General features: G+C 42.6%; 1 protein-coding gene across 1 annotated transcript in view; it reads right to left on the bottom strand.

Moving 5' to 3' along the window:
- The window catches only part of LOC147108198 (mucin-16-like), a 55170-nt gene extending 38487 nt beyond the window's left edge, over window positions 1-16683 (bottom strand). Inside the window, exons 1-15 of the mRNA XM_086004733.1 lie at window positions 16527-16683; window positions 16192-16335; window positions 15206-15366; window positions 15049-15116; window positions 9404-9573; window positions 8757-8783; window positions 6203-6363; window positions 5994-6061; window positions 5057-5229; window positions 4854-4880; window positions 4040-4194; window positions 3884-3951; window positions 1062-1231; window positions 859-885; window positions 45-199 (exon numbers count right to left, since the gene is read on the bottom strand). Coding sequence (XP_085860859.1) covers window positions 45-199; window positions 859-885; window positions 1062-1231; window positions 3884-3951; window positions 4040-4194; window positions 4854-4880; window positions 5057-5229; window positions 5994-6061; window positions 6203-6363; window positions 8757-8783; window positions 9404-9573; window positions 15049-15116; window positions 15206-15366; window positions 16192-16198 — 1437 coding nt within the window. The 5' untranslated portion in view covers window positions 16199-16335; window positions 16527-16683. The remainder of the gene's footprint in view (window positions 1-44; window positions 200-858; window positions 886-1061; window positions 1232-3883; window positions 3952-4039; window positions 4195-4853; window positions 4881-5056; window positions 5230-5993; window positions 6062-6202; window positions 6364-8756; window positions 8784-9403; window positions 9574-15048; window positions 15117-15205; window positions 15367-16191; window positions 16336-16526) is intronic.
- Window positions 16684-19292: the final 2609 nt, after the last annotated feature.

The raw sequence follows: 19292 nt of genomic DNA, 5'->3' as shown, positions 1-19292 counted from the left end.
GATTTAAATATACATTTGTAATAATGATTAAATTGTCAACTGACCTGGTAAGCAATAATATTTGATGCCGATTTGTACAGTGCAGAGCTGGAATCTTGTAGACTTGCTGTCGGGGCCAGGTTCGTTATAATGAAGGTCACATTGAAATCATAGACATCTGCTTGAAGGTTTGGAGTTGTGGTTACCATTGGTGTTATTGCTATCAAGAAATATTAGTAAAGCATTAACTGAGAATTAAACTGTGACTGCATCATCTGTATTATACAGACTGACGGCAAAATAAACCAAGAATATAGAAACCACAGCAGAATATTTCAAGCTGGTGACCTCTCATTCAAAAGGATCATCCCACAACTTTTTACCACACTTATTCAATTACTCTGAAACTTTCATGACCAGAGATAATTCAATAGATTGCATCTTGGTGGAGTAAATCCACTTGATTTTGTAGAGTCTGTTACTGATTGTTCTTAATTTTATATTTGGACCACAGGTCATTGGTGTAGTGTCCTAGATTTGGGTTGCAGGTCTAATTGCAAGTAACCTCTGCAGTTCCTGTTCTAGTTGCTCACAGCTTTCGTATCTGTCTGTTAACATTCCTCACGTACAGGAGACAGCACACAAGGGCAAACACAGAACCTTCGGTTAAGCCTTCCTAGAATTTTCAATTCCAGAATTTAACTAAGTGCTTAAACCGGAAAAGTATGATCCATAACGACTAAATGAGAAAAAATTGCAGTCCCAATAAGGTAGGTTTATTTGACAATATATCAACAGGCATTTGTAAAGATTTTGTTTTCTTGTTACCCACGGTAATAAAGAAACATTAAGGAACTAAGGAAAAGGAACCATACTTACTGGGTATAGGAGTTGATTCGTGGTAATCTGTAAAATCAAGTACATGTGTTATGAGTGAAATGTGCCAAGTGGAAAGTTACCATTAAAGAGTGGAATGAAATTGATGCATTGTTTGAAATGAACTGAATTCAGTCTGAATAACACATTCAAACATGTAGAATGACATTTAATTGAACAGAATATCTCCTTTAAATGATAAATACCATTCACGTAGAGGCTGTTATTGTCCAGTGAATATGTTCCTAAGGTGGAGATGCTGTTCGTGTTGTCTCTGAACTCGTGGTACACAGTAGCTTTATCAACCTCCTGAGCAGTAGAATCATTTCTGAATGTGCAGACTGTGTACACACTGGTGTCCTCAATATTTGCCGGGCTATAAAATAGATGGACATACAATTAATACTATCAAGTGAGCATCAGCAGATGGTGGAGACAGCGATAGCAGTGGCCAGTCCTCGGCAGAAGTCGAAGCAATCTCTTAGCTCTGCTGAGCTGCATGAAGACGCTGTGCTTCTGGGGCCATCCAGAAAAAGGGAAATACAGGAACAAATGCAGGAGTCTCTGGAAGGGTTTGCTTCCAGGATTAGTCCGAGTGTGGATAGAATGGAAAAGTCCATCTCTAACATCAGCACTGCCGTGGTGGAGGCAATGGCGCATGAACGCACCACCATGGATAGGGTGGCAACCTCCATGGATAGGATGGCAACCTCCGTGGAAAGGCTGGCTACCTCCATGGAAAGGCTGGCTACCTCCATGGAAAGGATGGCTACCGCCATGGAGGAACTAAGTCGCCAGAGTCACGAAAACATGGTGACTGTTCAAAATAGAATATCATCTCTGGAGGAGCGATGGGCAGCTATTGAGCAGAGAGACCAGAGCTTCATGGACGTCCTTGTGATCAGGACTGCCAGTGCAGATACGGGTCCTCATGGTCCACCTGATGTGCAGCAAGGTGCTCTCCAGCCACTTGCCAGCGCTGAGGTGCGGCTGACCCATGAGAGGGATGTTGTTGGCAGGACAGAAGGAAGTGTGGGCTCCTCTCAAAGTGCTCACACGACCATGCCACTGCGGAGCCCTCAGGCAGAGACCCACTTTGCGGAGACAACTGAGATGGCCGTTTCCGCCCCTGCACAATCACAGGAAGAGCAGACTGTTGAAGAGCCCTCCCAGGCTCCCAAACCCAGAGGACGCCCACCAAAGGCGTCTAAGCAGACGCAGCATCCTAGTCAGCAAGGTGCCTCTACATCTGTTGAAGCCACAGGGGTTGCATCACGTAGAAGCACATGTAAGGGAAAGATTAAGCACCTATAGTCACAAGGGGACTCACTTCGGTGTTTTGTCTTTATTTTCTGACTGTTGGCTTATTATCCTTTTGTCATGTGTAAAAGAAAAATTATGGCAAAAAGTTGATTGTGTGGCCTATGTGTTCTGGGAAATGGCAAAAGCGCATTGAGGGCTCAAGGCGACTTGCTTTTGTAATGCTGATGGTGAAAGTGATAGGAAATAACAGGGTATAACAGAGATGATGTATGACATTGGACAAATGTCGCCTACAATTACAGAGCCATATGGTAGCCACCTATGATTGCAGAGTAAGCTTATGCTAATGTGGCATGGCAGTGTGCATACCCTGCTTGACGGGCAGCAGTGAACAGGAGGGATGCTGCATTGGCCACAACAGGGCATGCAAGGCGCCCCTCGTCCTCCTCCTCCTCTTCCCAGGAAGATCTGCACTGAGCCACGCGGCTGCTACTCCTCCGATTATGAGGACCAGGTTTGAGAGGACATACATTTTTCCCATCCCCTTGCTATAGATTTCATTTGAGGCAACAAGCTTGCAAGCACTTAGTCGAAGTGGCCTGGAATTATTCCATTCATGTCACACTGCAAATGGGTGTCAGCTTGAACAGTCACAAGGTCAGTAGATGTGCAAAATCTTATCCCATACCTGCAAAGTTGTTGCATTTGAATGTCAGCCATGTTTCAGGGGTACTTTTAAAGTGCTCCACCAATGCATACAAATCATGTCCTCCAGCAACTCATCTCCGTGAACCTGGCCTGTTTCTGACAAGACGGGAAACAGAAGCCAGAAGCACGAAAATGGGAAACCACTATCAAAATAGGATTAGGAAGGCAGTTAACAGGCTCTTAACTGCCTTAATATCCTGTCCCACCGGTTTCCGTCGGGTCAGTTTGGTAGCGGCTAAACAGACACTCAGGAAAATCGGGTGGGGGCGGAATGAAGGTGGGTTGGGTGTCTGAAGCCATTTTTTCCGATTTTCATTACAGACCCGCCTCCAAAGGTCTATTAAAGTCGAGCCCATCGTGTTTATTAATCAATTTTTTATTTATGTCACTTTTGTGCTCAAGTTGAGGGATTTTAGTCCTGGGGAATGCAACACCTTCCATTCAAACACCCAATTCAGGTTCAAGCACGATTAGATGCAGAGGAAATCTCCCTTATCTCTGCACCTCAACCCGAACCTCAGAAGAGCATCATCCACCCGTACCACTAAACACATACAAGGACCAACTTGCTCAGTGCTTTAAAGTGAGTTTATTAAAGAAGGCACACTCTCTGTCATCCTTTTATAGGCTGACATGGAGCATCAAAATGACACTCACAAATATTGCACAAATATTGCTCAAAACAATATAAACTTTAATCTTCAGTAAACACCTTAATTGGATCAGTTAACCTATTACAGGAGATTTTCTTGGGTCTGTGCTCAGGAAAATCGCCCCCATTAACCTATGCAGTGATTTAAATTTCACCCCAAACAAATGTGCTGTTTGGTGAGTTACAGGATGTCTGTGCTGCTTACAGCAGCCGAGATGATAATAGACATCTAACATTAAAAAAGTGCCATTTCTATAATACTAATGATTTGAGCACAGACCCAGCAATCAGAATTCTGTAGAATATCTGGAAATTTTAACCATTTTTGCAATGTTAAGAATTTGCACTAAACTTTTAAACAATTTGAAACAAATACTGATTAGGTTTAACATTAATATTCCTTACCTGAAAGAGTGAACTTTGCAGCTTGAGAACGTTCTGTTGATATTGCTGTTCATCAACAGGTTGTTCAACTGAAGGAAAAGAACAAAGTTTTAGAAATATAAATAAAATAATTGATTTAAATATACATTTGTAATAATGATTAAATTGTCAACTGACCTGGTAAGCAATAATATTTGATGCCGATTTGTACAGTGCAGAGCTGGAATCTTGTAGACTTGCTGTCGGGGCCAGGTTCGTTATAATGAAGGTCACATTGAAATCATAGACATCTGCTTGAAGGTTTGGAGTTGTGGTTACCATTGGTGTTATTGCTATCAAGAAATATTAGTAAAGCATTAACTGAGAATTAAACTGTGACTGCATCATCTGTATTATACAGACTGACGGCAAAATAAACCAAGAATATAGAAACCACAGCAGAATATTTCAAGCTGGTGACCTCTCATTCAAAAGGATCATCCCACAACTTTTTACCACACTTATTCAATTACTCTGAAACTTTCATGACCAGAGATAATTCAATAGATTGCATCTTGGTGGAGTAAATCCACTTGATTTTGTAGAGTCTGTTACTGATTGTTCTTAATTTTATATTTGGACCACAGGTCATTGGTGTAGTGTCCTAGATTTGGGTTGCAGGTCTAATTGCAAGTAACCTCTGCAGTTCCTGTTCTAGTTGCTCACAGCTTTCGTATCTGTCTGTTAACATTCCTCACGTACAGGAGACAGCACACAAGGGCAAACACAGAACCTTTGGTTAAGCCTTCCTAGAATTTTCAATTCCAGAATTTAACTAAGTGCTTAAACCGGAAAAGTATGATCCATAACGACTAAATGAGAAAAAATTGCAGTCCCAATAAGGTAGGTTTATTTGACAATATATCAACAGGCATTTGTAAAGATTTTGTTTTCTTGTTACCCACGGTAATAAAGAAACATTAAGGAACTAAGGAAAAGGAACCATACTTACTGGGTATAGGAGTTGATTCGTGGTAATCTGTAAAATCAAGTACATGTGTTATGAGTGAAATGTGCCAAGTGGAAAGTTACCATTAAAGAGTGGAATGAAATTGATGCATTGTTTGAAATGAACTGAATTCAGTCTGAATAACACATTCAAACATGTAGAATGACATTTAATTGAACAGAATTTCTCCTTTAAATGATAAATACCATTCACGTAGAGGCTGTTATTGTCCAGATAATATGTTCCTAAGGTGGAGATGCTGTTCGTGTTGTCTCTGAACTCGTGGTACACAGTAACTTTATTAACATCCTGAGCAGTAGAATCATTTCTGAATGTGCAGATTGCGTACACACAGGTGTTACCAACATTTGTCTGGCTGCTAAAACAAAATACATTAAGGAGGTTAAATAAACGCAAACATTGTTCTTAAAAGATTATTGGTCATTGTAATTAGCATTTCTAATCTGTATTTAATTCATTGAAGTTGCAATCATCCTCTGTACCAGTAATTAAAATAATTCCCAATTAATCACTGTCCTCAAAAGGCAGGATTGAAACACAAATGCCTGCCCTCTGTCACTGTGTATCAGGTTAAACCAAACATCAAAATGACGGAAGAGAAAAAGGTGAAGGAAACAATTCTATGACTGTTATTTCAAAAGGCACTTGTGTGAATTACTCATGGTGACTGAAACATACCAGTGTAAAACAAATATAAAACAACAGCACCAGGGATCATTCAACTGTATGCACAACTGAAAGGTCATTGACCAGAAATGTCAACTCTATTTCTCTCGCCTTAGATGCTGTCTTAGATTTCCGTTTTCCAGCATCCGCAGTATTTTGCTCCAATTTTTATTCTTACAAACATATGAACAATGATGGGCAGGTAAAGAACCTTTGGTCCATCTAGCCAGTCCCGCACAATTTTGATACTTTGTGTATCACAATATATACACTCTCCACCCCACCCAAAACCACAGAACGTTTCTCTGCGTGTGTTACCTTGTCCAGCTACTGGCAATTGTGAACGTTTTTAAATCATTCAAGGAATTAGTACCTTCTGACACTTGAGCAATGCAGGGTTTTATTTTCAATTAATCTTGATAAAGATTTTCAATATACAATAGTGATATCACTCACCTGAAGGAAACAACTTTGCAACTTGAAAATGTTGCATAAATTTTGGTGTTGTTGAACAGGTCTGTGAGCTGCAATAAATTCACAATCACAGTGTTAGAGGAAGAAGCTCTCAATGATTGTAAAAATTTATTAACAGAAATACTTTTACTATCAATATCACCACTAACTTATCTGGAATGTAATAAGTATTAGTATAATAAGTTGGTTACCTGGTGAGAAATATTATTTGATGCATAATTGTACAGCAAGGAACTGGAATCTTGTAGACTTTGTGTAAATTCTAAGTTCGTGATAACAAAGGTCACATTGAATTCAATGGGCTTCACTTCGAGGCTTGGAGTTTGTGTAGTGGTCACAGTTGGTGGTATCGCTGTCAGGAGACATAAGGAGAACAATAGACTGAGAATAACAACAGACATCAGCATCTCTAGAAAATCACAGAATTATATTGCACAGAAGGAGGCCATTCAGCCCATTGTGCCTGTGCCAGCTCTTGGAAAGATCTGTCCAATTAGTCCCGTTCCCCTACCCTTTACCCATAGCTCTGAAAATGTTTCCCCCTCATGTATTTATCCAATTCCCTTTTGAAAGTTACTCATGAAACTGTAATTACAACACTTCTTCTTTATCGGCAAAATAAGTGAAAATGCGAGCGAATGTTTCCAATCTGCCTGTAAATTAACAGTGCTGTATTATTGCTTCAATTCCCTCACAGGAGATAAGATACTCTTGAATAAGTTTCCATGTTTCATAGAATTATAGAATGATACAGCGCAGAAGGAGGCCATTCAACCCATCGGGCCTGTGCTGGCTCTTTGTTAGAGCTACCCAATTGAGTCAGTGAATTTATTTGGAGCGATCCGTATTGCTCTCATTGAAACCTACGTTGGTGGTTGCCTGGACATTATTTTGAATGTAATTTTTCATTATTGTTAAGTAGATACTACCAGCTTAAATAAAAGAAGTGCCAGGACAGTCTCATACCGTTTATGTGCTATAATAAAGCTGCGAGAACGAGGAATATCAGGGACAACCAAAGACCATGCAGTCATCAAAGCTGTTTCCTCCAGCGGTCTGTTCTCCTAACTTAACATCCAGCTGTATTTTAACCATCACCACTGTTTTTGTCTCTACTGCCTTGTCTGGTAGATTTTTTTTAAATCTAGGAGCATGACATATAAACATGCTCAAAATTATCTGAATTGACAGAAAGAAAGACTGAGCCTTGGGAGGTGGTGTGAAACCATTGCCTATATTTGAAAGCTGCTTTGAACGTGAGGAGAGATATCGCTTGCAGCAGTATATCTAATATTTAGCCAATAGCAAAATACTGCGGATGCTGGAAATCTGAAATAACAACAGAAAATGCTGGAAATACACTGATGAAGGGTCCCAGACCTGTAACTCTGTTTCTCTCTCCACGGATGCTGCCTGGCCTGCTGAGTATTTCCAGCATTTTCTGTTGTTATTTCTAATATTTAGCCATTGTGGTGTAACCTGCTACTTTGTTGCTTGAGGGTACAGCAGCTGCTGTCCATGTTTACATTTTGTTGCCTACAGCACTGGGTACAAGCTGATATTGTCTGCTTGCTGGTGGTGTTGCCTACTTTAGCTTTTAGATGCAGCCAGTCTAAGTGCCCACTGCCTGATCACAGAATAGACTCTGGTGCATTTTAATCTTTTTTTCTCTGTAGCCTCTAAGGCCTTTTGAGAGAAAATGTTGTTTTCTCATTTGAATAGAGGTATTATTGTGCAAATCTATGAAGTTGTTACTTTGGTTTATTTACTTAAAATCAATGGCTCTGAAATATTGCCGTGGGACATTACTCTATGAATGCTCAATACATTGAATTACATAGAATGTACAGCACAGAAACAGGCCATTCAGACCAACTGGTCTATGCAGTGTTTATAGTCCACACAAGTCTCCTCTCACTCTAATTACGTCTTCCCACTCGGCCCCATATCCCTCTATTCTCTTCTTCCTCAATACATTCACCTGAAATTTCACTCTCTGATATTTTAGGAGAGACATTAAAACACATTTATTTTGAAGGGGGTTAACATTTCTGATAAAATATCAGAGAGAATTTTCTGATGAAGATGTTAAACATTCGGACACTAATATCCCACAGTATCATTTCATGACCAATCTCTTCCTGCACCTGTCATTGACCAACTGGGGAATATGATCAGAAAGACAATTGTGTTTGATGTTTATTTTTCTACACAAATTCATTTGATAAGTAACCTAGAAATAGATAGCATTTTATTACATTGGGGATTTAACTAAGTAGATTTTTTTGGTAACTGATCATTAAGTTGAAATGTAGAATTTTTTGGACATCATTATTAGACGGTTCTTTTTCAATAAATAAAGGAATGACTTTGGAAATAGGTACAGTTACAATATAGTGATTGTAATAAATAAACAGGCCCCTGAGTTAAAAAGTCACTGGTTATATTGACTGGATGATCATTTATCCCACTCACCAGACCTTTCAGCAACTGAGATCTCCATTTCTAAATTTAATTGCGGGGAATATTTATTCTGTATATTAGCTGTAACAGAATCCTAAACAATTCTCTAAATGATGTGCTTATGATTTCACTATGCCTAACATGCGGAGGAAATCTTCCCGATATGATCCTTGTCTCAGGTCAAGCTGTTGTAAAATTATATGTGAAACGGATTCCATTTTGCCTTTGTAGAGATATTAAAGAGCAATATTAATTGAACAGATAAATAATGATCATACTTACTGGTTAAAACAGCTGCTTCATGGTAACCTGAAAAAACAAATATATTTGGAAAAGATGACTTAAGTTAGTTAAAATACTTTCCTTTAAAACTGGAATTAATTACACGAGTTTGATATAAATGATGTTATCAGAGTCGCATACATGTGATGGCTTGGATAAGTTCTTCACATTTTATTAGAAATTGAATGTTTCAAAATGCAAAAATGGAATCTCACCATCAGAATTCTTCTTAAAATTGAAAATTGCTCTAACCTGTGTTTTGGCTCTTTTATCTCTTTTTGATTTAGGAATGAATGAGCAAGAGCCAGCAGACGAGGGATGAGTAAGAGCCAGTAGAACAAGAGAGAGTCAACAGATCAGGAGTGAATGAGAGGCAGCAGATTTGGAATGAATGAGCAAGAGCCAATAGAACAAGAGCAAGAGTCAACAGATAAGGAGTGTGAGAGCCAGTTGACTAAGAGTGGCAGAGAACTAGCAGACCAGGGGTGAGGGTGAACCCAGAGATTAGTATGGTCAGAGCATCACTTGCGAGAGAGGTGATGGCAGGATGACAGTGCAGCTGGGGAGAGTCAGTCTATAAAATAAAGTTTTAACTGGTCACAGTGTAAATAAAAATAAATATATATTTAATTAAAGTGAACATATACCATCTACGAAGAGGCTGTTGCTGTCCAGTGAATATGTTCCTAAGGTGGTGATGTTTTTTGTGTTGTCTTGGAATTCATGGTAGAGAAGAACTTTGTCAACTTGCTGGGCAGTAGCACTCTTTTTGAAAGTACAGATTGCCTCAACTGTACTGTTACCGTCACTTGCAGGTCTGCCACGTACAAATACCAGGTGGTTAATTCATTTTAAATTCTTCAACATAATACTGACTAACTGAATAGCTGTCAACATTAGAAAGGTATGTTTCTGTATAATCTGTTTCAAGAATAGATTTCTGAAATCAACTGAATAATCATTTTTTCTTGAATGAGATTACTTTACATGACACTTTGAAAAGACAGTGAGGATCTTACATAGTTCTGCACATTTCGGTGGCTATACACAGTGATAAGGCTGAGGCTATTCATTGGCTGGAGGCTTACCAGTGAACTCAATGCAGGTTAGTGGATGTGCTGCACGTGGCCCCTGAAGCAAGTCCCTGAAGCATAAGTGTACTGAAGTTGTTTGATTAAATGAGTGACCCTTAGGGTGCATAAGGGCTTTGATTTGATCTACCATTCTTTCTTTCTTTCCCTCTCTTTTTAGGGGAACTGAAAAATGAACAGGAATATCAACAACAGGTTGCTGAAGCCCTTCAGTAAAATGTCACCATTGGTGGAGGCCTGGGGACAGGTTTCCTGGCCACCTCTCACCCACAGTACTTGTGATCAACAGATTAAATGTTGCTTCACAGAAATATAAAACGAGGCTTCATTTCCAAAAGAATGATCTCCCCACAGTTCACCCATTGTGTTGAAGACACCATGGTTGATGTGCCATGAGTGAGGATGGGGCACTGTGATTGGATGTGTTCTCCATCCTTGTCCAATCATCAAAGAGGACACTCCTGAACTGTATTAGTTCATTCAAAATTCTGTGTACCTGCTACATTAACCTCTGAGGCTCAAAGAACATACTACTGCTATTTATGATCTCTGATCTTTTTCTGTTGCCTTGAATAAATAATTAAAAAGTATATTAGCATGGTTCTGCCAAACCAATACCATAAGGTTGTCCCTGCCCTATTATTTTAGGTTGTTTGTAATCTAATAACCTGTTTGCCTACAGGTACGTTATTCAATTACTGAAGGAAAGTCACTCTTTTGCAGCAAGGGCCACATGTCAAGATGTATGAAGTACATCACAGTCACACACCTATGTTAATCTGGGGTGGCTTTTGCTGTCTGAGGAAGATAGTTATTATGTCCGTGTATGATTGAGACACGGACAGCAGGAGTTGAACAAAACAAGTCTTTACTGAAAGGAGTCAATCGGGAAACTGAAACTACAGAGGCTTACTAGCGCCTTTTATACAGGGGTGGTCACTGCCGGTACTGCAGTCTGAGACCAGTTATTCTCTTAAAGGTACATACACAACAATTCCTCCCCTTTTAGATAAACAGTACATAACATTCATTTAACAACTAAATGATAACTAATTACAATCACAATTACGGTTGCTAGATACATTGGTTAAGTTTAAGCAATTATAAGTTCAGTCTTTGAGGAGGCTTCCTGATTCTGTCTGGATAACGCCTCTTTGGGGTATCAGGTTCCTCTGGCAAGGTTGAGTCAGGATCAATGTCATTGTTTGGTTCATCTGCTTCCAATATCACCGATTCTGCGGTAGCTGCAATTGGTACGTCGATTTCATTACCAGGTGTATCAGATCGTGGTGTGGAGTTGACGTTTTCCAGTGACTCTAGAATCTGGTCAGCATGGCGTCTTACAATGCTCTCTCCAACGTCCACGGTATGCATGACAGGTCCTTGCCGTGTACAAATTGTTCCTGGCTGCCATTTCTCAGTGCGGTAGTCCCGGGCCAAAACTGGTTGACCTATCTTAAAACTCCTGGTCGGCCTTTCATTCATATTCTGAAACTGCCTGTTCTCCACATCTCTTCGGACGTTTGGCTTAACCAAATCCAAGCGGCATCATAGTCTTCGATTGAAGAACATCATGGCTGGAGTTTGGTTGGTAACCGCATGTGTCGCATTCCGGTAGACAAACAAGAAGTTGTCCACCTTGTGTTGTAGGGGTATATCTTCATTACACATTGCCTTGATAGCCTTCTTGAATGTTTGAACAAACCTCTCGGCCAATCCATTAGTGGCTGGATGATATGGGGCAGATGTGTAATGCTTAACACCATTGTTCTTTAAGAACCTCCGGAACTTTTCAGACACAAACTGTGGTCCATTGTCAGAGCAAATCTGTTCAGGCAGCCCATTCCTGGCGAATATGGTTCGTAAAACTGTGATAGTTTTTTCTGTGGTGGTTGAGGACATTTTTATTACCTCTGGCCACTTTGAATGTGCATCCACCGCAATTAAAAACATCGAGTCCATGAAGGGACCAGCAAAATCAATGTGCACCCTTTGCCATGGAGATGAGGGCCACTCCCATGGATGCAGAGGAGCTTGTGGTGGGGCGTTTTGGACCTTCTGGCATCCTGCACAGCTCTTGGTCATCTCTTCGATTTCTCTATCGATTCCCGGCCACCACACAAACGCTCTGGCTAAGTTCTTCATTTTTACCCCACCCAGATGACCCTCATGAAGCTCATTGAGCACTCTATCCGTCAACTTAGGTGGAATTACTACTCTGGATCCACACATCAAGGTTCCTCTGCACACTGACAGCTGTTCTCTTCTCGGCGAGAATGCTGGCAGCAGTGGTTCGCCATGTGCTGGCCATCCCTTCACCGTTAAATCATAGACCCGTGATAGTGTCGGGTCATTCCGTGTTTCCTTTTCTATGTTTGCATTCGTCACAGGGAGACATTCGACTATGGTCGAGTGGAATAACTCCATTGGATCCACTGCAAGGTCTTCTTCTTCCACCGTCGGCAACGGTAGGCGTGACAATCCATCAGCATTCCCATGCTGTTTAGTTCCTTTGTAAGTGTTTATCGTGAGATACTTCCTAGAGGATTCTTTAACCTCCCTCTGCAAATATGCTTGTGCTAGGTCAATTTTTGTAAAACGCTTCCCTCCAGATAGTGAGGCGAAGATGTCTTCTATCCTTGGAAGAGGATATTGTACTGTGTGAAGGACTGGGTTCACCATCACCTTGAAATCCCCACAGATGCGAACCTTCCTTGGCTCCTCAGACTTATTGCTTAACGTTTTCTTCATGACAGGAATGATGGGTGTCGCCCACTCGCTCCAGTCGACCTTAGACAACACGCCTGCCTTCTCCAGATTCTCCAGCTCTGCCTCGACGGCTGGGCGAATTGCATACGGTACCGGTCTTGCTTTGAAAAACTTGGGAATTACATTCTCTTCTATTTTTATCGAGGCGGTTACGCCTTTAAGAGTGCCCAGTTCTTGTTGAAATACCTCTTTGGTGTTAGCTAAGATTGTTGACAATCATCCAGGAGTGGCGTCTTCATCTTTTTTACCGTCCACCGTCATTGCATGAATGGAGTGCCAATCTAAGCTTATCTTCCTGATCCATTCCCGTCCCAATAACGGTGGTCCACCATTTTGCAGTATGTAGAGATACAATTTCCGTATTTTCTTGCCGTTGTATTCGACAGGCACCCTTATTTTTCCTCTGGGGTATACTTTTTGCCCCGTATACGTCGTCAAGACGATGGATGTCTCTGTCAAGGGTATGTGTGAGAATAGCCGCTCGTAGTCTCGTCGATTCATGACGGTTAGCGCTGATCCTGTATCCAATTCCATTTTAACTTGGGACCCTGCTATCGTGAGGGTGACCCAAATGGTTCGGTGATCCTCTTTTGCAATTACATTGTGAAGTTTGAGACAGCTTAGTCTCCTGTTCCCGGATTCACTATCACTCATCTGGTCTTCGGAACTACTGTCCGTCATCTTTTGTACTTTCTTGTACGGTTCCTTAGTAGCCTTTTTGTTGTCGCTGGTCTTCTTCCCAGACCTGCAAACTCGTGCAATGTGTCCCATCGTTCCGCATTGCCTGCATATTTTGTCCTTGGACCAGCAGTCCTTCTGGTCATGGTTAGTTCTGCCGCAGCGATAACATTTTGCAAATCCCCGTGTCATTTCGTGGGTGCCGTATTCCTGTGGCTTTTGTTGAATTTCCGCAGCTCCCCTGGCTGCTGCTTCGTATGATACTGCCACGCTGAAAGCCTTATCTAGCGTCAGCTCTTTCTCTGAGAGTAACTTCTTCTGTGTTCCTTCACTCAGGAGTCCACAGACAAATTTGTCCCGTAGTGTACCTGCCAGTCCTGCTCCAAACTGGCAGTGCTTTGATAGCTTGCATAGTTCCGTAAGGTACTCAGCATTGCTCTCATCTTTATGCTGAGTTCTCCTGTGGAATTTAAATCTTTCTGCTATCAACAGCGGTGCAGGGTTTAGGTGTTCCTGTAGGACAGCAACAATTTCGTTAAAACTCTTCGCCTTCGGTTTGGCTGGAGTAATCAGGTCCTGCAATAGGCCGTACGTTCTAGCGCCCATTAAGTTTAGCAATACCGATGCCTTTTTCTCATCGGCTATTTCGTTTGCCTCGCAATATACCTCGACTCTTTCCACATATGTGGTCCAGTCCTCTATTGTATTATCAAAGGCAGTGATACAGCCAGTCTTCGGCATCTTGAAAATCTAAAATGGCGCCTCCCGCGCTTTGCCTTCTTTTCCGATTTAACAAAATGGAGCCTCCCGCGCTTTGCCTTCTTCCCCGCTGTTGCTAGCGCTGCTTTCCGCGGTTTCCGTTGCAACCTGCAGCTCCTCGCCGTTTCCTGCGCATTTAATATTTCTTTTTTTATTATTTTCCCGTCGTGGAACAACCCTGTGGGACTCTTGCCTCCCTCTTCTCGGGTCTATACGCAGCCCGGCTTCGTAGCACCGGCCGCACCCTGTGTGCTCCACCCTCTCTCTCTCCTCTTCCCGACAACGCTGCTCGGCCCCGTTGCAAGCCACCCGCTCGAGTTCGCGACCGCCGCAGCCCAGGAAGGATCAGTGTACTACCTGCCACCAGCCCGATTAGCTGAAGCACTGTCGACAGGAACCAGGCCCCGCTTTCGACAGCTTCTCCAGCAATCTTCAACTCTGCTAACACAGGGGCGGATGCCCATGGTCGACGCCCGTTTCTACTGCTTCTTTCTTCCTTCTGGCCTTGACCTCTGCTCACTTCGCTGCAGGAATGGATCCCAGGAGGTGGTGCAGACTGGAGGTAAGTTCGTATCTGCTCGTCGCCAGTATTATGTCCATGTATGATTGAGACACGGACAGCAGGAGTTGAACAAAACAAGTCTTTACTGAAAGGAGTCAATCGGGAAACTGAAACTACAGAGGCTTACTAGTGCCTTTTATACAGGGGTGGTCACTGCCGGTACTGCAGTCTGAGACCAGTTATTCTCTTAAAGGTACATACACAACAATAGTAGGATCAGTTCTGTTATGTTGTCGAAGGTTGGGTGTGTGGGGATTGCAACAATACTGTTCGGAAATTACCTCATCAGATTGCACAGCGAGTATAGAATTTTCTCAAACTCTATATAATTTGATTTTTTGTGTTATGTAATAAGTATAGGCCATTTGAACATTAATATAGGTTGTTCATTCATTTTAACTAGGGACTTTCACAGTAATAGTTAATTTCTTACCTGAAAGATACAGACTGACAATTCGAGAATGTTGAATTTACTTTGCTATTGGCATATAGATTATTGAGCTGCAAGAAATTAAAATTTAACATTTTAGTATGAAAAGTGTAATGAAATATAGTATTTTCTGCCCCAATGACTTAGATAACATGCTTACCTTGCCAAGAATGTTGCTTGATTGAGTCGTGTACAATGGGGAACTGAGATTTTGTAGACTTGGTGTGAATGGCAGTGTGAGCACAGTGAAGGTTACATTAAATTTTTTTGCCTGAGTTTCATGAGCTGGATTGTCTGTTACAGGTACAATGGAGGGTTCCACTAGAAAAGAAAGAGGTGCAACGCAAAATGAGGTCAAAAATTTAAATCCATCCAAATAAGGATTACAACTTATTAGGAGAGATCTTTCTGGATGTGCCCCCAGGCACAATGAATATCAGAAATTGGACAAGTTGGAGAACACGCCCATAGAGGAGCCCTCCTATACAGCCATGAGCTCCAATTTGCCTGATTTTCCAATACTCACAGTATCCAGGCGATGTAGTGCAACTGGATGGAGACCCATGGAAATATCCCTGTTAATTCCATTCGGAATTTCATCAGAGAGTCCACCCGCAGCCCGCTGACCCAATACTAATGAGGCCAGGCACTCAAAATGCCCTGAATATGGCGTGGTAGAAGTTACTGCCCCACCAGAATCCACAAAACCAGCTTGTGGCTCTGCTCCCTCCCCCGAGATCAGGGACCTCACGGACCTACCTTGTTCTGACCCAGAAGCTGGCTGGGCCGCATGATATTGCGATGGCCTGGAGCAGGCTTGCTGCCCCAGGGCTCTCGCAGTCCAGTGACCCAACACGAATGAGGCCCAGTCCTCAAAATGTACCGGGCCACCCGTCAGGTCTATCCGGTAGCTGGCTGGTGCATTCCACCAACCAGCCGCCCAAAATCTTCTTGGGGGAAACATTTAGCCCAATCTGGCTATACTCATAAACATCAGGGATATTTCAAATTGAAATAAACACTTTGAATGATGATACAAAAATGTACTTCTCAGACAAAACGATCAAGATAATTAAAAGAATCTCTGCATAAATATATGGTATTCAATATTTTTATTCATTATCTCTCAGTTGTTCCTGTCTGTACCTGTCATTAGGCTGGTGGTTCGTGTTGTGGACGTGTCACTGGAGGTCACTGGCGCGGCTGAGCTTGTTTCAGGTACAGTTGTAGAGCTTTGAACAGATGTAGAAGGAGTTTCCGTTGCTGACGGTGTCGGAATAGATGATGATTCTGTTGAAGATAATAGAACATTCAGAATGTTACACCAAGTGACATTTGCACATTATTCTCCCCTGCATTATTGTAGGTGAAAAAGTACCGTTACAATATATTGTTACTATTTCATGCACTGTTTCAAGTTCAGCATTAGATTGAAAAGAATTAGAATGAAGCTGCTGATAAAGGTTGATTAGGATACTCACCACTTGTTGTACCGAGAGGTGCTGTTGAGATGGTCGTTGATTTAGATGTCAGTGCTGGAGTAGAGCTCCCTGTAGTTGTTGCTGCTGCTGTGCTTGTTGAGGCAGGAGCTGATGTCGAGGTCGGTGCTGCAGTGGTCGACTCTGTATTTGCAGTCGATGTTTCTGTTGATGCTGTTAAAGTAGTTTATGTTGTTATAGAGGCAAATAGAAAATTTGGAACAACACACTCTGATTTGTGCATGAAAGAAAAACTGCTATTTCTTGTTACCACTGAGGTATAATGGAATTAAGTTAGGAAGATAACATAGCCAGGTTGCAGCAGCAGCAGCAATGCACCAAATGTCATGGCACATTATTCTCGTCTGCATTGTTCTAGCTGACATAACAGAAATGCAACATTTTGATATTTCATTATGTGTTCCTAATCCTGCTATATATAATTTTTATTCATTTATGGGATGTGGGCTTCACTGGCAAGGTCAGAATTTATTGCCCATCCCTAAATGCCCTTGAAGAGGTGGTGGATGTAGTGTATGTGCTTTAAGTCAGAACTACTTTTTACAGCTCCTGTATACTGTAGTACTGGCAGTAACCACACCGGTATATAAGCTGTGCGCGTGCCTCTGTACCCCAGTCTAGAGATTACCCTCCTCCAGTAAAGCCCTGTTATTTGTTTATGTACAGCATCCGTGTAATTATTTATCCACTGAACCACGGATCTAACAGTGGCGACGAGTGTTGATGCGAATCTACCTGCAACATAAAAAAAATAAAAAATAGTCGAGTCTAGGAACACGGGCGTCGACCGCGAGCAACCGCCCAGCAGTCAGGCAGAGATCCAACTTTGCTGGGGAGGCTGTGGAGAGCCGGGCTTGGTTCCCCAGCCACAACGAGCAGTAAGAGACCGACAACAGGTCCAGAGCAGACCCTTCCCGAGCAGCGGCGGCTGGAGCCGACCGACAGCAGAGAGAGAGAGCCGGGCAGTGTCGACGGGGTAAGAAAGAGGGTGAAGAGAGCATGGCGCAGCCGGGGGTTGATCACCGAGCGGCGTCGAGGAAAAATACTGCAAACCGGAGAGAGGGAGGGTAAGAAACAGCCGGGTTCTAGACTGAGCGGCGTCGACAAATATCAAGAGAAGAACACGCAGAGCACAGCCAGGGATCACGGGCTGATCAGGGTCCGTGGGGCGAAGCAAGGGGAGATGCCATTGAGCCGCGGAGAAGCAGGGAGAGCGCGGGAGATGCCATTGAGCCGCGGAGAAGCAAGGAGAGCGCGGGAGGCGCCATTGAGCCGTGGAGAAGAAGGAAGAGCGTGGGAGACGCCATTTTGCAAAGCCGCAGCGGAGAAGACGGGCGAGCGCGGGAAGGAAGGAAAGCGCGGGAGACGCCATTTTGTGCCAGCGGAGAAGAAGGGAAATCGCGGGAGGCGCCATTGGTGATAGTTAACGCACAACCAAGGATGCCGAAGAGTGGCAGTATCTCTACGTTCGACAATGAAGTCGAAGATTGGGCGGCATATGTGGAACGTATTGAGGTGTACTGCAGGGCGAATGAAGTGCCAGATGCTAATAAAGCACTGGTTCTGTTAAATTCCATGGGTGCAAAAACTTATGGGTTACTGCGAAATCTAATAACCCCAGAGAAGCCAGTAAACAAGAATTTTGAAAGCATAGTAGAAATCCTACAGGACCACTTAAACCCCACACCGCTGCTGATAGCAGAACGATTTAAGTTCCATAAAAGGAACCAACACAAAGACGAAAGCAATGCTGAGTACCTAACGGAACTGCGCAAGCTATCGAAATACTGCCAGTTTGGAGCGGGACTAGCAGACACGTTAAGGGACAAGTTTGTGTGTGGGCTACAAAGTGAAGGAACCCAGAAACGGCTTCTATCAGAAAAGGACCTTACGCTGGACAAAGCTTTCAGTATGGCAGTATCACACGAAGCAGCCGCAACGGGCGCTGCAGAGATTCAATGGAGACCGCAAGAATATGGCACCAACGAAATGACCTATGGAACAGGGAAGTGCTATCGCTGCGGCAGAACAACACATGACCAGAAAGATTGTTGGTTCAAGGACCAAGTGTGCAGACAGTGTGGGAAAGCAGGACACATAGCAAGAGTCTGCAGGCCTGGGAAGAAAACCAACAGTAAGAAATCTCCACAGGAGAAGTACAAAAAGGTACACCAGGTGATGGACAGTGGTTCAGACGAACAGAAAAGTGACACAGACTCCGGAAGCAAGGAGCTGGGTTGTCTGAAACTACATAAGGTAACCGAAATGGAGGATCACCAGACTATCTGGGTTACACTCAAGATAGACGGAGTCCAAGTGGAAATGGAATTGGACACAGGGTCAGCTCTAACAGTCATCAATCAAAGAGACTACAAGCGGCTATTTTCACACATACCCTTGAAAGCTACAGAGATTGTCTTGAAGACGTATACGGGGCAGAAAGTCTACCCCAAAGGAATAATAAGGGTGAAAGTGACATATAAAGGTCAGGAAATACCTAAAATGGATATATATGTATTGCCAAATGGAGTACCACCACTGCTAGAACGTGAATGGATCCGGAAGATACATTTAGATTGGCATTCCATACAGGCACTGAAGGTGGAGGCCAAAAAGGGTGACGACGTCACACCTGGACGACTGTCAAAAATGCTAACTGATGCAAAAGAAGTGTTCCAGGAGGGACTAGGAACACTAAAAGGAATAACAGCAACAATTAAAATAGAGAATAATGCAAGCCCAAAGTTT

Source organism: Somniosus microcephalus, chromosome 13 (genome assembly GCF_052327205.1).
Source record: "Somniosus microcephalus isolate GS21.2 chromosome 13, FLI_Smic_1.0, whole genome shotgun sequence".
Classification (NCBI taxonomy): Eukaryota; Metazoa; Chordata; class Chondrichthyes; order Squaliformes; family Somniosidae; genus Somniosus; species Somniosus microcephalus.
This window is presented reverse-complemented; position numbering and strand designations above follow the sequence as displayed.